At 48.1% G+C, this 27,110-nt stretch overlaps 2 protein-coding genes across 2 annotated transcripts in view; one reads left to right on the top strand and one right to left on the bottom strand.

Annotated features, from left to right (window-relative positions):
- Positions 1–22,860, bottom strand: part of C16H1orf74 (chromosome 16 C1orf74 homolog) — a 104,760-nt gene extending 81,900 nt beyond the window's left edge. The window contains exons 1-2 of the mRNA XM_052653679.1: positions 22,725–22,860; positions 20,763–21,862 (exon numbers count right to left, since the gene is read on the bottom strand). Coding sequence (XP_052509639.1) covers positions 20,976–21,767 — 792 coding nt within the window. The 5' untranslated portion in view covers positions 21,768–21,862; positions 22,725–22,860 and the 3' untranslated portion in view covers positions 20,763–20,975. The remainder of the gene's footprint in view (positions 1–20,762; positions 21,863–22,724) is intronic.
- Positions 1,373–20,772, top strand: TRAF3IP3 (TRAF3 interacting protein 3). Its single transcript, XM_052653677.1, has 15 exons — positions 1,373–1,731; positions 3,698–3,845; positions 3,992–4,055; positions 4,316–4,340; positions 4,596–4,625; positions 4,718–4,813; positions 11,339–11,410; positions 13,612–13,752; positions 13,872–14,009; positions 15,153–15,288; positions 16,128–16,190; positions 17,687–17,746; positions 18,834–18,970; positions 19,784–19,897; positions 20,500–20,772. Exons 1-15 carry the CDS (start codon positions 1,390–1,392, stop codon positions 20,590–20,592), a joined length of 1,659 nt encoding a protein of 552 aa, XP_052509637.1. The 5' UTR covers positions 1,373–1,389; the 3' UTR covers positions 20,593–20,772.
- Positions 22,861–27,110: the final 4,250 nt, after the last annotated feature.

Below are 27,110 nucleotides of genomic sequence, written 5' to 3'. Positions count from 1 at the left end.
AAAGTCGCTCAGTCATGTCCAGCTCTTTGCGACCTGATGAGACTATGCAGTCCATGAAATTAATTCTTCAGGCCACAATACTGGAGTGGGTAGCCATTTTCTTCTCCAGGGGGATCTTTCCAAACCAGGGATCGAACCCAGGTCTCCCACACTGCAGGTGGGTTCTTTACCAGTTGAGCCACCAGGGAAGCCCTGAGTCCAGGCCAATTTAGCCAAGCTCCCCGAGGGTTCTGGGAGAACAGACAAAGTGGCACAAGGTAGGCAAGGGTGAGTAGGAAAGAGACAGCAGGGCATAGGGCAGGAAGGAGGGGCGAGGGCTGGGGGTGACGTGAGCAAGCAGGTAAGGTGTGAAGGCACAGCAAGTGTGGCCTCTACACCAAGCCCGGTTCCCTAGGCACTTCTGGTTACTGAGTTTGCTTGTTTACTTCTGTTTCATTTTTGAAACACAGCCTTATTTAGGTATAACCCACGTGGTTGCAGAAGACACAATCTCTGGACTAAGGAAAGCAGGCATGCCGCCACACTTAGCCCTAACAGGGAGGGGATTCCAGAAAGCAAAGGGACCCTCTGCTTCAAGAGATACGGAGCTGAAAGCTCTGAAATGGCTTTTGGCCAGTAACGGACAGGTGCCCAGCCAATACTGATTTGGGTTGATCTGAACCTGAGAATCAGAGCTGTTTATTGGGCCAGGAGTGGAATGTCAAGGGACCGATGTCAGGACCCCACGCCTGGAGGCAATAGTGCAGGGTTTCCCTCCTAAACCACGCCCAGAGCTAGGCTCGAGAGCCAGCTCCTAAAGGCACTGCTCAAGGTTGCACCTTGCAGGGTCTGGCTATCTGTCCAGGCCTCGAGAAAAGTCACTCACCTATTAGTACTTTAGTAACTAGACCAAGAGAGCATAAAGATGCTGGCCTTCCTTTTAGATTGGGGAAGAGGGAGCCAATTTAACTGCTTCTCTAGAAGTTCCTGGGAAAGGCACACGTCCGCATCTGCCATCCAAAGGGCTATAGGCTTTTGGTGATTTTTATCAATTATTTCTCATGTTCCCCTAACTTGGAGGCAGGCTGAGATGTTCGGTCAAGGAAGAAGTGGCAGCCAGAGGAATCTCGCCACTTTACAGAAGGGGAGGCACAGGCCAGAGAAGAGCAGAGATTAGTCGAGAGACTGGACCCAGAAGTCCCGAATCCCCGCGTGACATCATCCCCGCCTCAGTTTTCAACCCACATGTATGGGACACGGTGCTATTTCTGCCCCCTCATATAGAGAGGTGGTCATTTTTCTGCCCATCTCCTGACCCCTCCCCTTTGCCTCCCTCTTGGCACTGGGCAGACCCGGGCAGCTATTCCAGGAACTGGAAGCCAAGCAACAACAGGTGCTCGGGAGGTCATCATGATCGGCCCAGACCCCAGGCCTGCCCCTGGCTTGGCCCGGTGGGCTGAGAGCTACGAGGCTAAGAGCGAGCGCCGGCAGGAGACCCGTGAGAGCCGCCGCAGCCGCCCCAACGTGACCACTTGCCGCCTGGCGGGGAAGGCCCCGAGGACCCAGCAAAGGGAACAGCTCCGGAGAGCGCGCCAGCAGCAGTTTTTCAGACGGAGGAACCTGGAGGTGGAGGAGAAAGGCGAAGCAAAGAGCCCGCCGGCCAGGGAGCCAGGCCCCTCCAGGACAGGCCAGGCCACTGACCTCAAGGAACCCTTGTCTTGGGCCAACAGGATCTCTTCCCCCAGACAGCAGGTGGGCCATGTTGAGGGACACACTGCCCTGGAGCGGGTGGGCTGCGGGGGCAAGGCAGCAGCCTTGCTGCCTTGGGTGGGCTCAAGGTCACTGAAAGCTGATTTAAATGAAGCCCCTCCTTCTTCAGTCATCATAGAGTCTCCCTTAGCCAGTTACTTGTTCTGATGTTTTTCTTCTTGTGGATTTTGGGGGGGGGGGGGGGGGGGCGGGGTAAGAGGGGCTTGTTTACCTACTTTTTATTGTTGTTGTTCTGCACTTGCTTTTTAGGAAAGAGAAAAATAATTTCACAGCTAATTCCTAGTATTCATTCCAATTCAGTCTATCTAGATATATCTTCTACAGCAGTCATTCATCATCGTTCAACAAACATTCACTGAATGCTTATTGTGGGCCAGGGACACAAGCCAGATCTTCTTAATGTCCTGCTGGAATCTCACACACACACACACACACACACACACACACACACACACACACACAAACACATTTCTTGTCTCCTTTCTTCTATAAGGCAGCTGTATCACCCACCTTCTCTCAGGCCATCCCAATTCTACTAACTTCACTCACCTAAGGCCATGTCCAGTCCAGGAAACCTTAGCTGCCCTAGCTTCTTCAGGCCACCTCTGCTCTCTGTGGTCCTTATGAGGCTATAAATCCTTGAAGATTGTGTAACTCTTATAGGGCCCATCAGTCTGGCCTGGGAAGGAACAGTGTTGACCAAAAAATCTAGGGTATGTTGAAATGAGCTCAGCTGGCAAACCATCTGTGTCTTCCTATCCATGCTGTGAGCACGTGGACAGTGGGGACAGGTCCTCTAACGTCCCTGGAAGTGCCTGATATTGTCCTGTCCCCAGAGTAGTTGTTCTATCAGGCTTTCTTAGCCAGCGCATCTGTTATCCAACACAGGAGGTGCTGTTCAGAAAAAGGATCCTCGAGTCCCAACTGTAAAAGAAAACCAGTGGTGTACTTTCTAAGGCAAGAAGGTTTCTGAATCTTTCATGGAAAAAAAAAAAAATAATTTTAAGGAGGAAAAAAAAAAACAACACACAGTTCCCTAAAGAACTCCTCCGGAACCTGTCATTATGTAAGATTAATTGAGACTTAATCTGCATGATTAGCTGCCATAGGCATTCCTTAGCCTTTTCGTGTTACATTACAAAGACAGAATTTCTTAGACTTTCGTTTTAGTTTGTAAGAAGAAAATACGTGAGACTAACTGTGGCGACTGCTACATACTCCTCCCCGTTGCTGGCCTACTTTCTCCTCAGCCATCTTCCAGCTGGCGCTGAGAGGAAGGCGGTCCTCTTCCCTGAGAGGAAGGCAGTCCCCTCTAGCATATGGAAGGCACCCTGGCGACCATCTACTCCCAACTCATCGCCACACAGACAGGAGCCTGAGACCAAGGAAAGGCGGGACCTGACCCCGGTCCCCCTCACTCCCTCCTCAGACCAGTTCTCTTTCCACAGCGTCGTGCTGGGGGTTTTGTAAGGGGCTGGGATCATGGTTTTGAGAGAAAGTACAAGGAGACTTGGTGGCTCAGCTGGAAAAGAACCCGCCTGCAGTGCGGGAGACGCGGGTTCGATCCCTGGGTTGGGAAGATCCCCTGGAGAAGGACATGGCGACCCACTCCACTGTTCTTGCCTGGAGAACCCCGTGGACGGAGGAGTCCATGGCGTCTCAAAGAGTCAGACAGGACAGAGTGGCTCGGCCTTTATGCTTTCAACTGGGGACCAGGCCCGCTCCCCGTCTGCCTGGCCTGAGGAGGGGCTGATCCCACTAGCCAGGGACCAGGGAGGGCAGGGGCAAGGGGAAGCTTGGGGCTGTGAAGGCTAGGACGGGGTTCCTTTGGTGTTCTGGACCCGAAACCTAATCACTGGCCCACCTTTCTGCAGTCAGCCGGAGAACCCTGCTCCAAGACGCTCTCTCTAGACTCGCAGCAACACCCCCCTCCCCACTTGCTTTCCAGGTGTCAGAGACCAGTTCTGAGGTCTTTGCAACCCAACACCATCCTCCTTCAGGTGCCTGGAGGGATCCAGCTGGCCACCACCCCACCCAGGCTAGTGGCCTTCCACCACAGGCCTCTCCCATCAAGAAGGCACCCAAACACCACCGTGGTAAGAGCCTCCCACCCTCACTGGGGCCTGCAGAGAATCCTGCCACAGCTGTCTCAGCTCGCTGGCAGTGAAGAGTCCCTACCCCTCCCCACTTCCCTCACTGCCTCTCCCAGGCCTCCTGAATCATCTTATCCCCTCCCTCTCAGGCACTCAGACAAAGGCAGGAGAAACACAGTCAACAATCAAGAATGATGCCAGTCAGCAAACCAAGTGAGTACCTTTCATGTTCCTGGCCCCAGCTCCCCCACAGCCCATCCATTCCTCTCTTCTAAGCTTTCTCTTGAATACCCTCCCCCAGAATTTTGTGGAGTGGAACACAAGGAACTTTCACATCCACCTTAATTAAGAAAAAGGAGAGCCTTCCCACCCTATTGACTCTCCAGAAGAGATGAGAGAAGGAGTCTACACCCTGCCTCCTGACACACCTGTTTCTTTAATCCACTGCCATTTTTGTTTTTCTTCTCTTCCAGTTATGGAGTTGCAGTTCTAGATAAGGTAAGAAAATCCTCATGGTGGAGGTGTAGAATCACATGGTGTCTAATCTTCTTCAAGGTCCAGAATTCATCGGTAAACTTAGCTGGGATGGCTGGGGCATCCTCTCCCTGGATGAGCACAGACAAGGAAGCCTGGAGGGACCCTGAGTCCAGGAAGAAAATTCACTTAGCACAAGCCAATCCTGGCTCAGATTCCATGTTCTAGAATTTCGGGAAAGCCACAATCTTCTTAAACACCCTTTTTCTTTCTCTCTAGGAAATCATCCAGCTTTCCGAGTACCTCAAAGTAAGTAGCATGAACTCTCCCCTTAGCTCCTCCATCTGTCTGCTCACGTCTCCTCCAGGTTAATTTTAACCCACTTGCATTTTGCCCCTCAGGAGGCCCTACAAAGGGAGCTGATTCTAAAACAGAAAATGGTGATTCTCCAAGACCTACTGTCTACCTTGATTCAGGCCTCTGACAGCACTTGGAAGGTAAGGGAAACCTTTGTTTGAACAAAGCTCGGGGGCTTCTATATGTGTCCATCTCGTTCTTCTTTCCATACCATTGCAGCAAGAGAAAGAGCTTTCTCACTACGGAAGACGCTGAAGGTAGGGTTAGACATCCAACATGTCACAGTAGATATATGGGAGAGCTTGGCTGAATCCAGGGTCGTCAGCTGAGGACCATGCTGCCACTCACCCAGGGAAGACCCAGAATCAAAAAAAGGCCCTCCTTTTTTTAATTTGTTGGAAGAAACAAAAGAAGGTCTCAATACAGTTCCTGTTACTGACTGTGGTAAATATCAACTGTTTTTGTATGGAATTCATATCAGTATTAACTTTCAGCCACCATGCACCTACTTCTCGCCCCAGACATGAATGTGAAAGCAGGAAGGGACCTAGCGATTATCTAGTCTAATTTTCTCATTTTGCTCATGAGGAAACTGTCAGGGAAGTCAGGTGACTTGCTAAAGTCACAGTGCTAGTCAGAGGCAGAACTGGAACTAAATTCAGACCTCCTGATTTTAGTTCATTCATTCAACAAATATCCACAGATCACATTCCCTGCACTGAGCACTGGAAATAATGAGATTAATCAGACAGGGTTCCTGCTTTTAGAAAGCTTGTGGCTTTCTCAGGGAGACAGATGCCTAAACAGTGAAGAGATATGAGAAATAAAAGAAGTGCTTTCAGGATATGGTAGAATACAAGGGGAGAACCAGGGAAGTATTTACAGTTATATTTCAAGGCATTGACTATCCATATTGTATTTTCCAGGCAAATGTCACAACAAGAACTATATTCTGGTCAGGGGATACAGCACAGGCAAAGAACCAGAGGCATGATATAGTCTCCAGCTTTTTATTATCAGGACACCTTTATATTCTTTAAAAAAGTATTAACATCCAGGGGCTTCCCTGGTGGTGCACCGGTTAAGAGTCTGCACTTCCAGTGAAAAAGGGTACAGTTTCAAAGCCTGGTTGGGGAGCTAAGATCCCACGTGTAGCGTTATTATTAAAAAATAATATTAAAATCCAAAGAACTTTTTTGTTTACCATTTAGAAGTGAAAACAGGAATTTTAAAATATGCACTAAGTTTAAAATAACAGTAGACAGATTACATGGGAACTTAAATTATAGACTGTTTGAAAAATATTTTTAAATAGTGAGAGAAGTGGCGCTGCTTTATACTTATGCGAGTATTTTTAATGTCTGAACAGAGGACAGCTAGACTCCCATGTTTGCATCTGCATTCAATCTGTTGTTAATACATTGTTTTGTTAAAATATATGAGGAAAATCTAACCTTACACAGAAACACAGTTGGAAAAGGGAAGACCTTGCAGATCCTGGATTCCCAGGGGTCCTTGGACTCCACACTGAAATTCCTAGACTGCAGTGTTCAAGCAGTTTGATGCCACCAGAGCAGAAAGCCACAGGTGTACAGATAGAACACACAGGCCTCACAGGCCTCTGTGAGCATCTGATCGTCCACACAGACGGTGTGCTTAGAAAGCCAGCCCACCCGGGACAGGAAGGCGTGGGACAAAACTGCGAAGCCTGCAGTGACGTCAGAGACCTCCAAGGCTCAGCCAGCCCTCTTCCCGTTGGTCACTGCACCTGGATTTGGGTGTCTGTATTCAGGGCTCCTGCTGCTTAAGGAAGTGGTTTTCGTAGCAGAGTAGTTCCCTGAGACAGACAACTGTGCATGCCAGGTGCTTTCCGGGGCTGAACTAAACTGAGACTGTCTCATTCGTTTATTCAACAGACGTCTGATAAGTCCCGACTATGTGCTGGGTTGGGTGCGGCAGGCACAAAAGGCAGTAGATTTCCCACAGCAGCCAGGAAGAGAAAGACAAGTCATAAATAAACCGAACTGCCGCGTGCGCAAGCTGTAACAGCACTTTCTACGAAGGGACCCAGACAGAAGAGAAGGGAGCGATTCTTCTGCCTGTGGAGGAACAGGGTAGGCTTCAGAGGCAAGGGGCCACTTTAGTTGCGTCTAGAAGGACTGAGGAGTTTACCGCGACAGACTGAAAGTCGCTCACTCATGTCCGACTCTGCGATCCCGTGGACTACAGAGTCCATGGAATTCTCCAGGCTACAGTACTGGAGTGGGAAGCCGTTCCTTTCTCCAGGGGATCTTCCCAACCCAGAGATCGAACCCAGGTCTCCTGCATTGCAGGCCGATTCTTTACCGGCTGAGCCACGAGGGAAGCCCAACAAAGACAGAAGCAGGAATGATGAAGGGGGAGAGAAAGCAGAAAGGATAAGGGTGCTTACGATAAAGCAATCTAAATGACTACAGGCCTGGGAGTAACAGAGCATGGGGCAGGGCCGAGGGTGATGGAAATGAAGGGATTGTGTCAGAGGAGCTTCAGAGAGAGGACCTCTCAAGTATTACGGCTCTTAAATATTTTCTGCTGAATAGGGTATGTCGAACTTAAATAGTCATGGATTCCCTTTTAAAGGACAAGTGTGTGTGTGTGTGTGTGTGTGTGTGTGTGTGTCATGAGAATGCATGACACCCCAGGGTAGCAATGGGAGGTGCTTGCCTCAGGTCTGAAGTCCTACACTTGGCAATGTCCTCCCCATCCTGAGAAGGAGCTTGTCCAGTAGCTGTGGAGCTATGCTCGCTTAGCAGCATATGTACCAGGGACTTCCCCTGCAGGTCTGGTGGTTAAGACTTTGTGATGCTAAGGCAGGGGGGCGAGGGTTCGATCCCTGGTCAGGGAAGCAAGACCCCACACGGCCAATAAATAAGTAAGTAACACAGCCGCTGAACTGAGTTGAAAGCGATGGATCAGCTCTGCATTTTAAATGGTTCTCTGACAACAGCGAGCACTCGGGCTCCGAGGGGGTGCAGGGGTGGGGAAAGCTCTCCTAATATCCCAGGTAGGGTACAACCAGAGCTTGGGGGCAGGGAGGATTTACTGAGAGACATTTCCCAGGCAGACTCGGAAAGCAGTTTCTGCTCCACTCCACACTCCAACAGCAGGGGGAGGGTGCAGGGGTTCCTCCAGGGCTGTGGTTTACTCCCTTCCTCCCTCCTCCCCAACTAATACTCACTCTTCTTGTCTTCTTCCTCTTCACCAACCCTCAGCTTCCTGTTTTTAAGAAAAATCACCTCAGATTTTCAGTTAATTGCTCTTGCTTCCCCCCAAACAATTCACCCCCTTTCTTCAGCAGAAAGAAAGTCTCAGACTGCAGTACTGGGGAAAAGTAACGAGAAGCGTGTGGCCAGAACAGGGTCTCTGACATTCAGCTACATTCAGGCCTTCGTTTCCATTTGGCCTCCCTAGTTTAAATGCCCAGCTTCACAGGTAGCTCCCTGCAAACTCTGTTAGCACACTAGGGACCAGCTCTCTCTAGTGCCTCCAGCCTCCAAGCAGACGCTGGGCCTTTTGGATGCGACAGGCCATGGGGCACTGCAGCGACTCCTGAGCTGGGTCCAAGCTTCAAAGCAGAAATGGTTCGGGCGGTAGAGAAAGCGAGCCCACAGTATTGGGCAATACAGGCCCGGAGCAGGGCACACTTGGGTTTTTAGTTCTGCAAAGTGAAACTGAGATCTTCAGATGACAGTGCAGCGGGGGATTGGCCCTAAGCAACCTCTGCTGGAACACAGAGACGAGAAGTGGGCTGGTGCTTCTGCGGTGAGGTGGTGGTATTTCTGGAAAGCAGGTCAGAGGCAGGGGAAGCCAAGCAGAAGCAGCAGGAGCTGAAGCCCGCAGACCGGCACCCAGGTGCGTATGGCCTCCACCTCATTCCCTTTTACACCCGGGGATACTCTGCTCTCTGAAACCCAGGTTCCTGGGATGCAAAGCCCACAGTTGGCCTGTAAAAAGTACTTTTCCCCCATACTGTTACCACTGGGCTTCATACAGGGAAACCTAGGGCTCAGACCAGGAAATTGCACACCCCATTTGCAACAACTTGGCTGCAACTTTCCTGCCTGACTTGGGGAGTCGAGGAAGGCAGAGCTGAGGGCCAGAGATGTGTTCAAACCTCAGACTTGGGTGGCCCTTCATCCCCACCAAAGAAGCTAGCCTGAATTGTCTTCTATTGCAACGTGAATGGAAAAGTAATCTGGGGTGCGGCTAACATACAAACACAGCTGGAAGAGGCAAAAATATTGGATTAAAACCATACTAAGGAAGGAGAAAGGAGCTACCCAGAAAGAGTAGGAGCCTGGGGGAAATGTAAGAATATTGCCTCGGACTTGTTTTCTTCCCAAACTATTGCAAGATAAACCTTCAAGCTCAGTGGGTTTGACTGCATTCTCCATAGTAAGAGTTCGTTGCTCGGTCAGTCGTGTCTGACTCTTTGCAATCCCACGGACTGCAGCACACCAGGCTTCCCTGTCCTTCACTGTCTCTCAGAGTTTGCACAAGCTCGTGTCCACTGGGTAGAGAAAAACAGAGTCTGACAACCTGAAGTGTGGGGAAGGAGCTGGGGTGCCGAGTGGAGGGAGTCGATTTCAGGACCCTCGGATTAACAATGAACAGGCCACTGAGGGGAGTGACTTTTCCTGGTCCCTCCAAAGCCAGGAACAGTGGAAGTCTTTGTCCATCTCTTTCATTGGTCCCAAATCCCTGTGGTTTATTGTAGATGCCAAATCCCTGACTCTCAGCTCTCACACAAGACGTTTCGAAAAACATTAATAGCAGAAGGCAGTTTGAAAAATTATTTTTGGCAAAGCCTTCTTGCTTTTGCAAGACCCAGCTGAGGAATACAGGAAGCAAAAAGGCGGTGGTGGGGCGGGGGGGGGGGGGGGGGGGGGGGCGGGGGGGGGGGCGGGGGGCGGGGGGGGGCGGGGGGGGGGTCGCCCCTTGGCTCCCTGGGTTAGAGGAATCAGCCAAAAGATCAAAACAGGAGCTGTGAGATACCACTTCCTGCCCCTCCCCCACAGATGCCCTGAAACTCGCTGAGGGGACAGACCACAGAACAGTGTCCTCTGGCAAGTAACAGACCAAAAATGGTCCAAGAGCGGGAAATGGCCAAGCCGCACGGCTGAGGGGCCCTGACGACTCAGGCCTGAGGAGAAATGCAATTTCTAGACCTCACAAGTGTCCCACCGGGCCTGGCTGGAACAGCCCAGGGAAAGGCTATGAAAACCAGTTACCCCTAACGAGACCCATGGCCTTTTCTCTGGGAAATTGGCATCCACGGCATGCCCCCTCCTCCCTACACACACACACACACACACACACAGACACACACACACATACACCACCCCCCCCACCCCCCCTTAAATCATACTGTTAGCTGCTCAGCAGAAATACTGAGAAACAGAAACAGGTAACGGGCCTTCCCGCCTGCCTTTCTCCGCGCTGGCCCTTGAGATTAGCATCCCTCTTGGTGTGTCCAAAATGCCACCAGACAGATCCAGCTCGTCAACAAATAATGTGTGGCTTTCTTGGAATTCCTCTTACCATCGGAACCGCACACGCGTACAAAATCTGCCTTAACACCCTTTCTCCCTTTCCTGCTTTCTTAAAAGAATTTCTCATCTTCAGGGGTGTGGGTGTGGGTATCTGCGTGTGTGCATGTGTGCATGTGTGTGTGTCCAGGAGAGGACAGTATTCACTTGCTAGGGCTGGTGTGTGTGTGGGGTGTGTGGGGGGGGGCGGGTGTGGGGGTGTGCGTGTGTGTGTGGCCAGGATAGGACAGTATTCACTTGCTAGGGCTGCTATAACAAAATGTCACAGGCTGGGTGGCTTCACCGACAAGAATGTGTTTCCACAGTCCTGGAGGCTGCAAGTGCTAGATTAAGCTGTTGACAGGGCAGATTTCTTCCGAGGCCTCCCCTTGGCCTGCAGATGGCCATCTTCTCCCCGTGTCCTCACGTGGCCTGCCCTCTGCATCCTGAGGTTTGAATCTCCTCTTTTTCTGAGGACACCAGTCATACTGGATATGGGCCCACCCTAATGACCTCATTTTACCTGAATTACCTCTTTAAGGACCTTGTCTGCAAATACAGTCACCTTCTGAGGTACCGGGGGTTAGGATGTCAACATATGAATGCTGGGGGCGTGGACAGGGGCGCACAATTCAGACCATGTGGGCGGTAAGGGAGGGAACGCATGTCCCCCGCGGGAGGAGACCCCTTTAGTCTCACTGGCCTTCAGAAGTAAGGGACGATGCACTAGATGGGGAGGAGGTGAGGAGCAGAGGTGCCTAGACAGACGGGGAGAGAGGCGATGAGCGAAGGAAAGGGGAGCTTAGCAGCTTTCCTTCAAACAGGCCCCAGCAATGATACCCTCAGCCATGTGACAGAAAACCTGGAGGTACACAGGTGACTTTGGGGAGCAGTCTGATCCTTCCTTCACCTATTCCAGAGAAAGAGGAAAAGATGCTCTTCTTTCCAAACATCCCTTGCCATCTTTCCCCCTCCCCACCTCCTAAAGGAGCTCAGTTCCACAAACACTGTTTATTATAGGCAGTAGGCTGGGAATACACAGCAAAAGTCTCTGCATGCTATATTTTGGCCCAAACTCACTCATTCCATTTGTTCCAGGGCCAGCTTAATGAAGACAAATTGAAGGGCAAACTGAGATCCTTAGAAAACCAACTGTACGCCTGTACCCAGGTAAGCATTCCAGAGGGCGCCTCTAGCCCAGGAATCTGAAATTAAGGTAGACAGTGCTTGAACCTCAAGCCTACTCTAGAAACGTCACCTGCTAGAGATTAATGCACACATCCTATTCACCCAGTTCTGGCCTTTACCATTTTCACTTTGGTCTCCAATTCACTCTATCTTCCCTTTCTCCCGCTATCCTTCCCTTTGCACCCTGGGAAAGGAAGCCCAGCACCAGCGCTTTGCCAGCTCCAGGGAAACCTTGAGAATACCTGGAAAAGCAGGAAAAGGCCCTCGGTAAAGATTCAGCTTATCTGGGCAGCACTCCACAGGCCCTAACTTTAGAAGAGATGAATTAGATATTACAGTGAAGTCTCGCAAAATGATTTTCATCCCATGGGCAACTTCTATCTAGCACCAATCCCTGGGAGCAAGCAAAAGACTGAGACTCCTGGCTTTCTGTGGCATTGTTATCCACTTCCAGTAATTTCTTGATTGCCCTGCTCTTGGATTATAGGAGATAGAAAAAAATAAATGTTTTCACACTCAAGAAATGATAGATTTCTGACAGATTAAGAGAATGAGGTGGACTAACTAGACTGCTCCCACTTGATGTTTGGAAAATAAGGTGGCCGTGTAGTTAGAATTTTTCAGGGGAACAGTTTTTCTAGTCTATAGGTTTGCCGATTCACTGCTTTTATTTTTGCAGCATGACCTACTTTGTCAGACTGTTAACTAACTAATGCCAAACAAGCTTGTAAGAAACTGACATACAATCCGGGATGCCAGTCTACTCATGTTCAATGGGGAATAAAGCTGGCCAGTGACCAGCACGGTTCAGCCCAATAACCTGGACATAGGATCTCAATCAATAACTTCTGTATCTGGCTTCTAGTGACAATTCCAAGAAAAGACCCACTCAATATTTAAATCCAATGGAAATGATTTCATAATGAACTCTAAATTTGCATTATCTAGACTATCTCTTACCCAGTTGGGTAAGCCAGAATCAACAGTAAAAGCTTCTGGCTTTCCCAAAATCACAGGGCATAAAAATGAAAACCATGGGAAGGGCAAGTGAATCTGCAAAGCTGCTCTGGTGTCTTTTTGATCTTGAAGCCAGGAGAAATTTTTAAAATGCTAGGGTATTAATTTTTAAAACTTGAGATTACTGAAGATTGTTCAGATCACTGAGGCTATAAAAACAATTTTATTTTTTTAAAAATGCTCCCTGCCTCAAAGGAGTTTACAATCCCTTAAAGGAGGCAAATAAGTCAACGGATTAGAAATATAGATACTATGTGAACACCAATTAAACTACCTAATCCATAAAGAGTCGGGGGATAGACCTGGTTAGCCAAATTTATCAGAATTTTTATGATTCTTGGGCTGAATCTTGCATAAGCAGAAGTTAACCAGGTGGAAAGGGTGGATCAGGATACTCTATGTAGAAGCTTTATGGGCAAAAGCAGAGGCCGAGAAGCACAGTGGTTAGGGGACCTACAAGCAGTTCAGCTTGGTTGGAGCAGCATGGAATGAAAGTCTCGGCTTATAAGTAACAGCCATGCCAGGGAGTTTGAACTTGAACTTTGGAACACTGGAAACCAATGAGATTGAAGCAGGTTGTGACATGATCAGATAGAAGTTGTAGAAAGAAACCTCTAGCTGCAGGACTGAAAAGAGTTTAAAGGGAGGCAAGACTTGAAGATAGGGAGACTATATAACTCATATAATAGTATTACTAGAGTCTGAACTAAGGATGGCAGTCGATAGAGGATACAGGCACAAGCTGTTAGAGAGGCTGACTTGACAAAACTTGATAACCAACTGATTCCTTGGAGAAGGTGAGAGAGAAATCAAGGATGACTCCCTGCTTTCGGGTTTGGGAGACTGGGTAGATGATGCTGCTGTTCACCGAGATAGGAGCAGGTTCAGAAAGATGATTTCCTCTGGGAAACGCTGGATGTCAAGTGCCTGTGGAAGGCCCCGGGGAGAATGCTCAGCGTGCCTGGGGCAGCTTATCATCCCCACTCACTTCTTACGTCACCTGAGGGACTCTCCCTGCCCGCCTCCAGCCTGGAAGGCAGTCCACCAGATTACTGACATCTCTGCCTTGTGGGCAAGGACCGATTTCTTTTCACTTCTGCATCCCTGCTCAGGGCTTGGAACACATTAGCTCCATGTGTCTTTGTTGAATTGCGTCCAATTTACAGAAATACTCCCCTTGGGGAATGAAAAAGGTGCTATTAGAGATGGAAGACCAGAAAAACAGCTATGAGCAGAAGGCCAAGGAATCACTGCAGAAGGTGCTGGAGGAGAAAATGAGTGCAGAACAGCAACTGCAGAGCACACAGGTGTGGGGATGCCCCGTGGTCCTTGGGGCTGGGAGCCTGGGGCGGTCGGGCCACAAGGGAGCAGTGGCACGACTCCCTGGAACCCCCGACGCACCTCCCTCTCCTCTGGTCTCCCTCAGCGGTCCCTGGCTCTAGCCGAGCAGAAGTGTGAACAGTGGAAGAGCCAGTATGAGGCTCTGAAGGAGGACTGGAAGACCCTGGGCACTCAGCACAGAGAGCTGGAGAGCCAGCTCCATGTGCTTCAGTCCAAACTGCAGGTACCAGGCCCTGGGGGCAGGGAGCAGGGGAGGGAAGGCAGGATTTAGGGGAGGGAGGTGTCGATAGCAGTGACAAGAGAAGATCCTGCTCAGCTGGGAGCCCCAAATCTGGCTTTAGCGAGGATGTCTACAATGCTCATGCAAACCACCTAAGTGTGCACTGGAATGACAGCATCCAAATGCAAAGGGCTGGACTGGAATATTCCTCAGCCTACTACCACACCCCAACCCACTCTCTGCACCCCATCCCAGGAGGGCATCCAGTTCAGAAATGCCCACTGTTGGCACAGAACAAAAGTCACCGGTTTACTTACAGGTTGAGTATCAACTCACACATCTTGCCAATGTGTTTTTTAAGCCATTATAGTGGATTCTTGGCATCCTCAAGGGTTTCACCATTTCCAATCTGTGTTACCTTGGAGAAGTTAACTAACCACCTAAGCCTCGGTTTCCTCATCTGTAAAATGAGGATAATAATAGTATTCTATCATAGGACTGTTGTGAGGATTAAGTGAGGTAATCCATGCAAAGCACTTAGCACAATGCCTTGCACATATAAGCCCTCAATAAACATTAGCTGTTGTTTTTCATCAATTTTACTTAGTTGGATTGGAATTCTGAGGACCCACCTTTACTGAAGCATGGATCTAGGCAACCTATTTGGTAAGCGACAACAAGTAAATCGTCTTATCACAGGAGAGAACCTCACTGGCCACTGCCTTCGCTGTTCTCTTCCTCAAATCACCTACAAGGAAACTCTCACGAAGTCCGTTTCCTTTTCAGCCTTAATTCTTTGTGAAAAATGAGCCTACCCACTCCGCCTTGAAAAAATCGACAGCGTGAGAATGAGAAGTAAAGACAAAGTGAAGTTGTCTAGAAAAGCGATGATTCGGTATTCCTCAATGTGGGCATTTATCCAAAGGAATCCCTTGTGAATATCAAAAATCTAATCCCTTATTGGTTGTTAAGCATGAGGAATAGAGCAAACTGAAGAATTTTAAAACTCTTCCTATTTTTTTCACTTCCCTCAGACTCCGTCTCTGTTACTCTACAATTTCCCGTTTTCTTCCTCCTTGGGATCTGCCCGCTGCCTCCACCCTAGCTAGCGCTGACCTGCCTGTCTGCCCCTCCCCCTCCCACCAGGGAGCAGACAGCAGAGACTCACAGATGAACCAGGCCCTACGGCTTCTGGAGAGCGAGCACCAAGAGCTGCAGGCCAGGATTGAATGCCTGCAGGAGGACAGAGACCTGTGCAGCTCGGACACCCAGCACCTACAAGGTACCCATCCCCCTGGAGGCTTTGGAGGCCTCTGGGAGCCCAGAGAAAGGGGGCTTGGGTGGAAAGGGGTCAGTCTTTCATTTGTTTGTTTGGTTGACTTGGTGATTTCATTTTACTCTGAGAAAAAGGCAGGGTTGTTTTAATCATCCAAGACCAAGACAGAAAAGATCCAGCCTATCCCTCTAAGCCAGAGCACAGTTACTCCCATAGCAGTCACGTGCCAAGACCGCACTCCTAATTTAAAGGGAAAGGTCAGCAAAAACACCAAGCATAGAGGTTTCCCAGTCACGGCCCGTCAGCTGAGAGGGGACCAAATTACACACACATGCTGCTGTGCTGTGCTGGGTTACTCATTCGTATCCGACTCTTTGGCAACCCCATGGACTGTGGCCCACCAGGCTCCTCTGTCCATGGGATTCTCCAGGCAAGAATACTGCAGCAGGGCAGAGGGGCTGGAAAAGAATACTGGAGCAGGTTGCGGTTTCCTACTCTGGTATTGTTCCGGACAATACTAGGAATGTTCCTGACCCAGAGATCGAGTTGGCATCTCTTGTATCTCCCGCACTGACAGGCAGATTCTCTACCAAGGAGCCACTTGGAAAACCCTATATACACAAACAACCCGTCAATCAGCCCACTGTCAATCCAGATGAAATCCTAGGCAGTAGGGTTCTGGTTTACCTCTTCAGAACTGGGACAAGCAGAAGAGCGAGCAACTTCCACTTGACACTGGTCAGAGGCCATGGGCTAGACAGCATCTGTTACTAATTTCCAGCCTCAGGGGTGAGCTCTTTAAGTCTTAGGTTCTTCTATTTTGGTTTGTTTTATTTCCTTGTCAGATCAACTAAAGAGGTCAGAGGAGGAGAAACTCGCCCTGGTGACCAAAGTACAGCAGCTGCAGAGTAAGTCCCTTTCCAGATTCTCAAAGTAGCGCAGGTGGCTTTTTGGCATTCCTGGGGCTCCTGCCCCACAAAAGGCATCCAGAGAAGCGACGGGAAGCCCAGTCCTTGGCATATCCTCTACCTCTGCTTGTCCAGACCCTCTTCCTGGGCGGTGAGGTCACTGACAGTTCTTCACAAGTTCCACATTAGCCTCTGGCATTTTTCGTTTGTTTCTACTTTTCTCCTCCTTGCCCACAACCACCACCTGCATTTCCCCCAGAATTGCAGATTTCAGAGTGTTTTCTAAGGTCCTTCTTATTTTATATATTCTAATTTATTATGTACGTTTGTCACACAGACCTCTGCCACTGGGAATGGTTCAGAAAATAAGCTCAGTCAGCTTCCCAATTACATGTCGAGGCCAAAGAGGAAAAGGGGTGTTTCCAAAGAAAAGCTGGCAATTTCTGAAAAGCCAGAGAACCTGAAACAATGCACAGCTCTGCTGGTTGCCTCCCACCTTAACCTCTGACGCCCCCGACAGAGAAGTTTCATGCAGAGAGCAATGAGTATAAGAAGAGCCAGGCAGCCTCAGGGGTCAGGGAGGGAGGACACCAGCAATAGCTGGGTTCCCACACAGTCGGGGCTGAATGGGCAAGTCACTTCAAAATCATGCCTTTATTTATTCAGCGCTTATTTACTGAGCCCCTACCAAGTCCCAGGCACCGAGACACACTCTGAGGATATGCTAATGAACAGAACTGGCATGGTTTCCTCCCTAATGAAGCTTACATTCTAAACAAACACTATAGTGCAGTATGGAGTTTCTATGAACAAATCCGCCTCAGGTATTAACAACTGCTATAGAGGAAAAAACACAGCAGGTTAAAGAGAAACAGTTGCTATTTCACACAGGGTCAACTGGGAATGTCCTTCTTCTACCTTAACATTTACACAGAGATTTAAAGGTACATGGTAGGAAGAGATATAAGGAGGGTGTGTTCGTAACAAAGCACCACATGCTGGGTGACTTAAAGAACAGACATTGGTTTTCTCATAGCTCCAGAGGCTGGAAGTCTCAGATCAAGGAAGCGGGCAGGGTTGGTTTCTTCTGAGGGCTCTGGGGGAAGGATCCATTCTAGACTGCTTTCCTTGGCTTGGAGAAGGAAATGGCCCTCTTCTCCATCCAAGAAGATGGAAATGGACACCTTCTCCATCTCTTCACGTCTTCCATCCATCCGCGTCTGTGTCCAAATTTCCCCTTCTTGTAAGGACACTAGTCAATATTAAAATAGGACTCTAATGTCCTATTTTAACTTGATTAAAAGAACCTATCTCCAAATAGGGTCACATTCTGAAGTACTGGAAATCAGGGTTTCAACATATGAATTTGGGGTGGGGGGGAGTGACACAATTCAACTACAGATGGGAACAGAATAATTAAGGTTTCAGCAAAGTTCTAAGAAGACACTCTGCAGTAAATGCGCTAGCACAGACAAGTTCCTTGTGTTTTCCAACAGGTCTGCTTCAGAATCAATCCTTACAGCTTCAAAAACAGGAGAAACTCTTAATAAAGAAAGGTCAGCAAACTTCTTTCCACAAATTCTAAGATATTGCTCTTTCCTTGCCCTCCTAGAGGCAGAGGGATGGACTATATGGCCCTGTGTCGGGGACTCTTAGGTCAGGGAGCTAAAGGAGCACTTTAAGGACTGACTCATCATTGGCTCTGAGAACACTTTAGCTAGTTAACCTCCTATCCTGAGAGGTATATAAACTATGGAAAGGATTTCTATTCCCTCTGAAAACACACATCTGTACTGAACATTTCAATAAATTGATTTTGAACTCAGGATTTTATGTCAATTTTTACCCTTGACTTTCCAAACCAGATCCAACTCCCCAGGTAGAAACTACATCACATACAACAGTCACCTCACTCTCAGCCTTCAAGTCTGCTGCCTCAGCTTTCTGAGAACTCACCAAACATCTGGAGAGGGCGAAAGCTCCTCCCTTACTCCCTGCATGTGGCCATTTGTTTTCTCATCACAATCACTGGGTAAAACATAAAGCAGGAAGCATTATGCCCATATAGGATGGGTAAGAAAATGAAGGTAAACGAAGGTAGTTGGTCATACAAATTAAGGCTACAGCTATGACAACAATCCAGAATTTCTGACTCCCAGTCCAGGGCTCTCTTCACCAAGATGCAGACTGCCAAGGGGCTGAACAACCAGCTTTAACTACATGAAGATGAATTCTAGGTTATGATTGCCATTCTCGCCATTTTGAAACAAGGACAGAAGGAAAACGGAGTTATACTGGAGCATCCAGCAAACCCACCAGACTAAAAGATGTGACATGCAACCAAAGAAACGAAAAAAGCATTGTCTAAAAGTATCCGGCATTACGCAGGACTAACGATGCAGAGAAAAGATACCAACCTTGCCCTCCAGGGGCTCCAATTCCAGCTCTCTGTCCAGGCTGAGCATGATCCCAATGAGAGTTCTTTAAAAATCAGAGCACTGCCAGCCACGCAGCGTGGCCAGCGACAGGCTCTGCCTTGTTCCCTCAGTCCTCTTCCCTCTCCCCAGAAGGTTCTCTCGGTGTCAGGACCCTTCCTCAGAGGTGTGGGCCTCACTGTCATTGAGAATCTGGCTGCTTTTTTAGATCAGGCTTTGCCTGTGAGGAGCCCAAAGCCCTCCCATAACGAAGTGGAGCCGGAAGGTCCAGGGAAGGAGCAAGACTTGGATTTCAGAGACGAGCTCCAGAAGAAAACTCTGCAGCTTCTGGCCAAGGAAAAGGAGGTGAGGTGGTGACCTCAGACAGGAGGGACTCATCCTCCAGTGACAGGGAAACTGCTGGAAGTCAGTCAGACAGCAGGTATTTCAAAGCTGAAGTTGTGATTAGATGCCTGTAGGTATTCCTTTGCCTGTATAAACACGTCTTCACTTTCAGCTTGTCAATCTTTTCCTTCTTTATACCAATCTTTATTCAAAGTTTTACTAAAGAGTTACTTTTCAGAAAGTCAACCTAAACTCAAACACATTTAATAAACACATTAACTCCTCAAACTCTGTTGTACAATGAGTATCTTAAAACTTTATACAGGGTTTTAGTTTTGTTTTAGTTTAGTTTTAGTTTTGTCTTTTAAATAACAAAACTCTTCCTACCTACATACTCACAAAATACATATGTCCGGAAGTATTCACATGCAACTCATTCCCCTCAAAAGAGGCCTGCACTAAGATCACTTCCAGGTCATCTGTGCTGTAGGAACTTCCCTTTTGTGTGTTCCTATTTAGAAAGCACTTGCACAACTATCACACACAACTATCACATGTACTTACACGTATAGTACATAATATTACAATATGCATTATATATGACATGTATAATATGCATTAATGTAAAATATGCATTTAAATGAACACATTATGGATAAGCTAGGCAAGACTGTCGAAAGCCAAACTGAAAGCTCTGACAAAGGCTGGGACGGGAGGATGGCGGTGAAAATGACCAATGAATGACAAGGTAGCTTACACAGGGCCTTCTCCCCTACCTGGGCTCTGTCCCCGCCAGAACTGTGGTGATGACCTTGGTGGTGTTCTCCCTCACAGTGCAGAGAACTGCATTCTGAACTAGACAACCTCAGTGACGAGTACCTCTCCTGCCTGCGTAAGCTGCAGCACTGTCGAGAAGAGCTCAGTCAGAACCAACAGCCACCCCCCAGAGTAAGAGTCTAACCTCCCATAGAGCCTGAGATGATGGCGGGATGCTCCCTCCCTCCCCCAAACCTTGCCCATAAAATTGCCCAGCCCCTGCCAACATCTGACCGGCCTGCTCCGTTCAGCTTGGTCTACACTGTACTGACAGTATAGCAATCATGAACAGAAACACTGGCTCATGCCTCCAAGCCCAATTTTCATGGAACTCTTGAGCCTGAAGGGAAAAACTTACTACTTGCTAAAGTATGAAATGGTGTACTTTCAGTCTATTTTGAGCGCAGTGGCAAGAACAGAGTGAAGAAAGCAAGAGGAATATAAACAGAGAATAATATAATTTTGCTCAACTGTTCTTCACTTTTGACTTCTATCAGTTTTTAAGTACCTGGCCCCTGCTGGCTGTGGTTTGCTGGTGCACTGACCTTTGGTAAAGTGATTTTATCCCAAGAGAGGTGGCAAAGTGACAGACAGTGATATAAAAAGCTTTCTCTCATCCACCAACCCAAGGTTTCCTACTGGGCTAGAAGGGGAAGGAGGAAGATTATTTTCACCTGTATCTTCTCTGACCAACCCATGTCCTCTTTCTCTTTTCTCCCCCTCCCTCCTCACAGAGACAATGCGGCCAATGGCTCCTGATGCTGATGGCGCTGATTGCTATAGCGGTGGCAGTGATGCTGGCCAATAAGGACAGCTTGATGCTCTAACTGGTGACAGCTGCCCTGGGTGAAAATTAGGAAAAAGAACTCAAAAAAAAAAAAAAGAAAAAAAACCAAAGAACTCAGGTTTGGGTACTTTAAGGTCTGGGTTTTCCCAACACAACTAAGATTTTTGACTATTTTTTAACCTGCTGTAAAAATAAACAAATAAATTTCACCTGATGGTCTGTCCCGAAGAACTCGTTTATTCCTGAAGCATCCCGGTCTACTCTCCCTAGTACAGTTCAGCACAGAAATGATAAATGGATTACAGTATTCTTCCCTAGTGTCCTCGAGATACTCGCAATTGGCACTTGAAATGATTCCCATTTGCCATCCCTGACCTACAGCTGATCATTTACCAAGCACCTTCCACACGGGAAAAGTTAAAGTCAGAGGGCCACGGCCGGCAGTGTGACTATCTCAGAAGAGATGCTGAGGTCAGCAAAGTCATTTTGAGTCCTACATCGAGTTCTAAGGTCCTTCTCCCAAGTATTTAAAATGTCCCTCAAGGACAGGAACAGGCTCTCTGGCACACTAAAGGAATACAGCAAGACTGGTGGTTGACAGCACAGCCATGAGATCCGGGCAGTGAACACTCGTAGTGGAGTCTGGGCTAAACAGTTGTCCTCTACTTGGTTCTTGTGAAAAGTATAGGGAACAGGATAGCCCAGGAGGATCCCAAACACAGTACAGAGATTCCAGGCCGAGGAACAAAGCCTGCTGCAGGAGACTGCCAGGGATCGGTCCCTCTGCAGCCCCTGCAAATGTGTGACGATATCCGCCACGAGGGCCTTCAAGTCCTGAAACTGGTCCAGGGAGCAGACGGAAGGGTAAGGTTGAGAGCCAGAAACATCCACAAAGGCTACACTACCAAGCAGCACCTGCTCCAAATGTCGACACACATGCTCAGGATGGACAATCAGGTTGTTCTCTGCAATCTCAAGGACGTGTAGCCCCTCAGTCGGGAAACCCAGGCCCCGCAGCTTCTCCAGGTAGCTCTGGATTTTGGCTGCCCCTGCAGAGCTGCAATCGTACAGCAGAGCTGGCTTCAGTCCCCTGGCCACAGCCAGCACCTCTCCAGCGAGATGAAGACAGATGGCTCTGGGAGGGCCCCGTCTCTTTCCCATGCCCAGGGTCTGCTGAGCAGCTGCCACCAGCAGCTGAGGACTTGGTGTTGACATGAGATCTGGTAGCGACAGTAAGCAGGGCCTTCTTAACTAGTCACAGTTCCCTCCCCTCGGTTGCTTCTCTGACCTCCAGACACTTGAAGAAGGGCCTAAAAACAAAACAGGGGATTATTAACACCAGCCAGTGACACGGCAGGAAACCTGCCAACAGCTTTTCCTTAAGTCTTAGAGCATCTTCCAGAGGTCATTTTCCCCTCTGCTTTGGAATGCTAACCCCGCCCAGACAAGACAGGGTCACCAATGCTACTTGATTTACTCGTTGACTTGAGTCTCCATCAGTCCCAAATTCCTGTGTCTTTCTGGACTATCGTTAGATTTATATTGTAACTGGTGTCCATCCTAAGTTTGACTTGCTGTAATTTACTTTCTCTGCTTCAAACTTCAGGGAGCTTGGGGCAGAGAAGAGAGACAGCAGATTTGAGAAAAATTCTGAGCATTTCACCCAAAACTGCCTTCTGAGGAAAGCTCTGGGTTTCAAAGGCACTCTTTTTCATTTCCAACTCCTCCTTCTCTTCCAGCCAAGAACAGCTGTAAGAAAAGCAATCTAATTAAACACACACTAGAATGTGGCCTACCAACCATCTCGCTGCGTGCCTGCTCCGTCCGGTCCGACTCTTTTGACCCCATGGACTGTAGCCCGCCAGGTTCCTCTGTGCATGGGATCCTCCTAACAAGAACACTGGAGTGGCTTGCCCCGCCCTCCTCCAGGCATTGGCAGCCAACTGGGAAGCCACCAAGCATCTCACCGAGACATAAAAGTAAACAAATGAAACCAGCTAGAATTGCAAGAAGGTTGTAATTTAACTTCTGACGGTCCCGCCTTCCCCTACTAATAGACATTTTCGGACTCCGGGACGATGGGCTCACCTCAACCCCCACGCCGTTTCGTGAATATAGCAGCCTGACTTGTTAAATGAGGCAGAATTGTCTCTCACACATACTGATACCTACGTTCTTCTACTTCCGCTGCAGGCTCGCGGGCTCAGGAACTCCTTCCAGTTTCCTACCCCTTGGCCGTGAGGCCCGAGCCCTCAGCAGCAACAAAACTGGAAATTCTTCTCAGCATGTGTTTGTCCTTCACTGCCTCGGGGCCCAAGTCGGAGAAGTCGGCCTATTGCGCATGCCCGACACAACCCTAGCTCCGCCCCCTTCCCTGACGTCACCCAGTCGGCTCCCGCGCCTCGCGTTAGAACCACCCAGCCGGAAGTGTGGGCGCCTGAGGCCCAGCCCTTTCCGGCCAGAGAGGCGTTGGCCCCACCCGTCAGCATAGGAACGGAAAGGGGAGGAGTGGAGGAAAGCAGGCGCGTCAAGCTGGTCGTCCGCCGCCTCTCCCAGCGCCCCGCTGCTTCCCCATGTTGTGTATTATTAAGTCCAGTGTCCCACCTGACCCGGAGGACAGAAGCGGAGCACGCGCGCCGGAACACCGTTTGATTTGTTTTTGGAGAAATTCACTTTCCAAACGAAATATCTCAAGATTAGCGACGTGCTTTACAGATTTTTACTTAGGTTGGTGCTGTGCTGCAAAGCTTTTTTTCCCTTTGACCTGCCTAAGCCCTGAATCTGAAAGGCTGAATTCCGAGAAGTGGGCGGACAAGTGTCCTGGCCCAGGTTCGTCATCTCTAAATAGGGCGTGAAGGGCATGAGTGTTTTCGCTCCAAACAGCTGTGTGCTATGTATGCTTCTAGGCCCTGGAGGTATTGGCAGCTAAGGAAACAGACCAAGAAACACACCTTCGTGGAGCCCAGGCTGTAGGAATTCCGTTTGCTGACTTCACATGAGAAATGAGAGAGATGGAGAAGCTTTTCAATCAGGTCATTAAGAAGAAAACGTTATTTCACTGAAACGTTTACCAGCGATATGACCCATACCACAAAGGGGAATAATTTCTTGGGAAAAATTCATATCTAAAGAGATGGCCCAAACTTGTTGATACATGAGCACAGCAGAGGCTAAAGGGAACTGCGGGCACCTAACCTGGAAGTTTCACTCCTGGCTGTACCTTGGGTCTTCAGACTGTGAAGAGAGACCACTGTGGAGTGGAGGCGTGGCCAGCTTGGAAGGAGGACCGGCTTATAGGGCTCCCATTTTAATGTTCTTAGCTCAGAGGGAGTCAGAAGCAGAGTAGAAACTAATTTTAGAATTTTTTCCCTCCCTGCGTTTATTTTCCCGTAGTAGTTAGCAATCAATCTCTAAAAGGAGAGACTTATGTAGTTCATTCATTTATTCTAACAAATATCTGGGAACATACTATGTACCAGCTACTGTGCAGGGACTGGCAGCACAGTCCAAGACACCCAGTCCTTACCTCCAGCAAGTTTGCAGTCATGCAGGACACAGATACTGAGCAATTACAAGGGAATTGATTATTCTGAAAGGTAAGTGTAGGGTGCTCTGAGGACATAGAGCCAGGGACCTAATTATATGACAAGGGACCAGCCCAGATCCAACATTTGACCTCTCATTTATACCAACAACTAGTTTTGGGGGTTTTCCCCCCAATGAGACGCCATGACAAATCTTCATGCACCATTTCACCTCAAGGTTGGGAGGGAAGAAATGTTTTTTTTTTTGTTTTGCTTATCAATATGATGTGGTTCTTGTCCCAGACCACATTCAGGCAGTTCCAGAGTCTGCTTTTGAACAGGACGTGCAGATCCAGACTGTGGCCAACCCAATGGGGAGAAGGGTGGACAGTGAAGAAAGCAAAACGCTGGTGACAGCGCCTGAAGGCACGGAAGTAGAAAACACCAAGGGAGCGTGTGGTGGAGCAACCGAAGAGATAGTGGACTGAGTCTCCAAGAAGGGACACCTGGCAGCAGCACCAGAGAGGGAACACTGAGGGAGACCAGTGGCAAGCCCTGCGCGCACTCCCAGCCTTCTGCAAAGGATAAACAACCAACTCTGCTACTGGGTTAAGGCCTCATAAAACCAGTCATTCATTCCTCTGACATATTCATAAGCTTTTCATTACAGTCACATACTAAAAGTTCAGTCTTTCTTGGCACCTAAACACTATGCTCTACACCCTTTGCCAGCTCACATTTTCTGGGCCCTCATCCAGATAGGCAGCCTGTAAGCATCACATAGAAAAAGGGGACAGGCCCAGCCCAGATCCAACAGTTGTCCTCCCAATGTATTTACTGTGGATTTTTTTTTTTAACTTTGAACTATGCAGACAGAGGCAGCCAGATGTCAATTCCAAATCCCTCACTTCACCCACTCAAATGCTCCCAAAGTATAAAATTTCTATACCTTGCATATTTCCTGGTCTCTAGAAGCCCAACTTCTGCTTTCAATTGAGCACTCAGATTTCTCTTGGTCATACTTTAGTAACAGTAGACCTACTAGGTCCCTTAGAGACCCGAAAACCACAGCTTAAGCATTCCAAATAAACAAGTGCCATTGCAACTTGTAATTGAGGGGAGTTATGGTTTTTGAAATAAAGCTAGCCCAACTTTTTAGCTAGCTCAACTTCAGTAGCAAGTAGGAGGTGGCTTTAAGGATAGCAGGGCAGACATGGACTTGCTTAATACGATATGGCCCAAAATAGGCATCAGCATTCAGGAGGATTGGGGCCTGCAACCAGAGACTAGCCTCTTGTTTTCCATTTGGGGCGTGGAGTTTAAATTATGTAGAATTTCACCGTAAAAAGAGTAAAAGGGTCAAGGACAAAGTAAAAGCGAATACCAGTTTGTGGCAGCCGCAGCTGCAATGTTCTGCACCACTCTTCGCCTTGATTGTTCAAACCCACCTACCTCCACCCAGGAGGGAAACGTGCAGGTTTGTATTACGTGAATCTTTTCCAGAAAAGCACTGCCCAGGCCTTCTTCACGCTGCCCTTAACATATTCAACACCCTGTTTTTCCCAACTGCAAAAACGCCAAATGAGAGGAAAACATCTCCATGCACAGAGGAACTGTCCTTGTCTCTTCTGTAGTCAGAGGCGTTTGTGGGCCAGTCTCAGGTCTTCCTCAAAGAAGGGAAAGAAGAACAAGGGAGCTTTATCCTCTCTGAAGGCTCTCACTGAGTCATAGACTCTCATCTCTCTCTCTCACACACACACACAGAGTGGTACAGACATACCTCATTTTATTACTGTGCTTTTGCTTTATTGCACTTTGCAGATACTGTGTTTTACAAATTGAAGGTTTGTGGCAACCCTGCATCAAACAAGACTAGTGGCACCATTTTCCAACAGTATTTGCTCACTTCATGTCTATGTGTGATGTTTTGGTAATTCTCACAATACTTAAACTTCTCTTTTTTGTTACAGTGATCTGTGATAAGTGATCTTCAATTTAACGACTGCAAAAACTTTATGACTCACTGGAGACTCAGATGATGGTTACCATTTTTTAACAATCTACTTTTAGTTAAGGTACGCACGTTTGTATTTTTAGATATACTGCTATGCTATTGCACACTTACACTGTGGCATAATGTAAACATAACTTTTATATGCCTTGGGAAACCAAAAGATCTGTATGACTTGCTTTATGGCAATATTCACCTTATTGTGGTGGTTTGGAACTAGCCTGGCAATACCGCCAAGGTATGCCTGTATTTGAGTGGTAGCAAGTTGAACACCTGACCACAGAATCCCTAACCTTTTTCTATGTCAACAGCTTCCTTTGAGAAGCTCAATTTGTGAGCTTTTACTCCACAGGCTGGGTGACTTTCAGACTTTGGCACCTATTTCTATTTAGATATCAAGCTTAGTTCCTAAGCAACCAGCTGGCACCCCTCCCTCCCTCTTCCCCCATCAGGGAACCAGCCTACTATACTAGCATAACAGGTCAAACGGAGATCAATCCTGGACAAATCAGTGCTTCAGAGGACTTTAATGAAAGCAAAAAAAAAAAAAAAATGGCGCAAGAACAAGGCAGAAGGGTTCTGTTCCAAGCAGTTTTGCCTTGTACAAATAGAATGAAGTCATCAAGTCAGAGTCTTAAAGCTGGCATTATTTCAGGCATCATTCTAACTCCTTCACTTTACAGTAACAAATATGAAGCCCAGAGGTTAAATGACTTGGTTCAAGGTCACCTCACTGGAAGCAAAGCTGCAGTTAGAACCCTGTTGTCCAGACTCCAGGCTAAATCTCCTTCTATTGATACTACGTTACACTACCTTGGGAGGTTTAAAGAAGAAGAGGAAAGTATGAAGGGTGATTTTTTTCATAAATTAAATCAACTTTAAAAGCTAGACATACTTGGAGAGTCAGAGACTACTAATATTGTTAGAAAGAAGAAAGGCTTGAAAGCTGGTTAAATCTGAAAAGTAAAAAATATTCATATGTACAATATTGTAAAAAAAAAAAAAGGAAGATGGTATTCATGA

Source organism: Budorcas taxicolor, chromosome 16, assembly GCF_023091745.1.
Source record: "Budorcas taxicolor isolate Tak-1 chromosome 16, Takin1.1, whole genome shotgun sequence".
NCBI lineage: Eukaryota > Metazoa > Chordata > Mammalia > Artiodactyla > Bovidae > Budorcas > Budorcas taxicolor.
The sequence above is the reverse complement of the archived record's forward strand: the minus strand, read 5'-3'. Positions and strand labels throughout refer to the sequence as shown.

Bases quoted from the DNA above. Each gene is read 5' to 3' on its own strand.
- TRAF3IP3 (XM_052653677.1), top strand. From the start codon at position 1,390: ATGATCGGCCCAGACCCCAGGCCTGCCCCTGGCTTGGCCCGGTGGGCT. The intron at 4,626-4,717 runs GTAAGTAGCATG...TTTGCCCCTCAG, and splicing joins AGCTTTCCGAGTACCTCAAA to GAGGCCCTACAAAGGGAGCT. The intron at 19,898-20,499 runs GTAAGAGTCTAA...CCCTCCTCACAG, and splicing joins ACCAACAGCCACCCCCCAGA to AGACAATGCGGCCAATGGCT.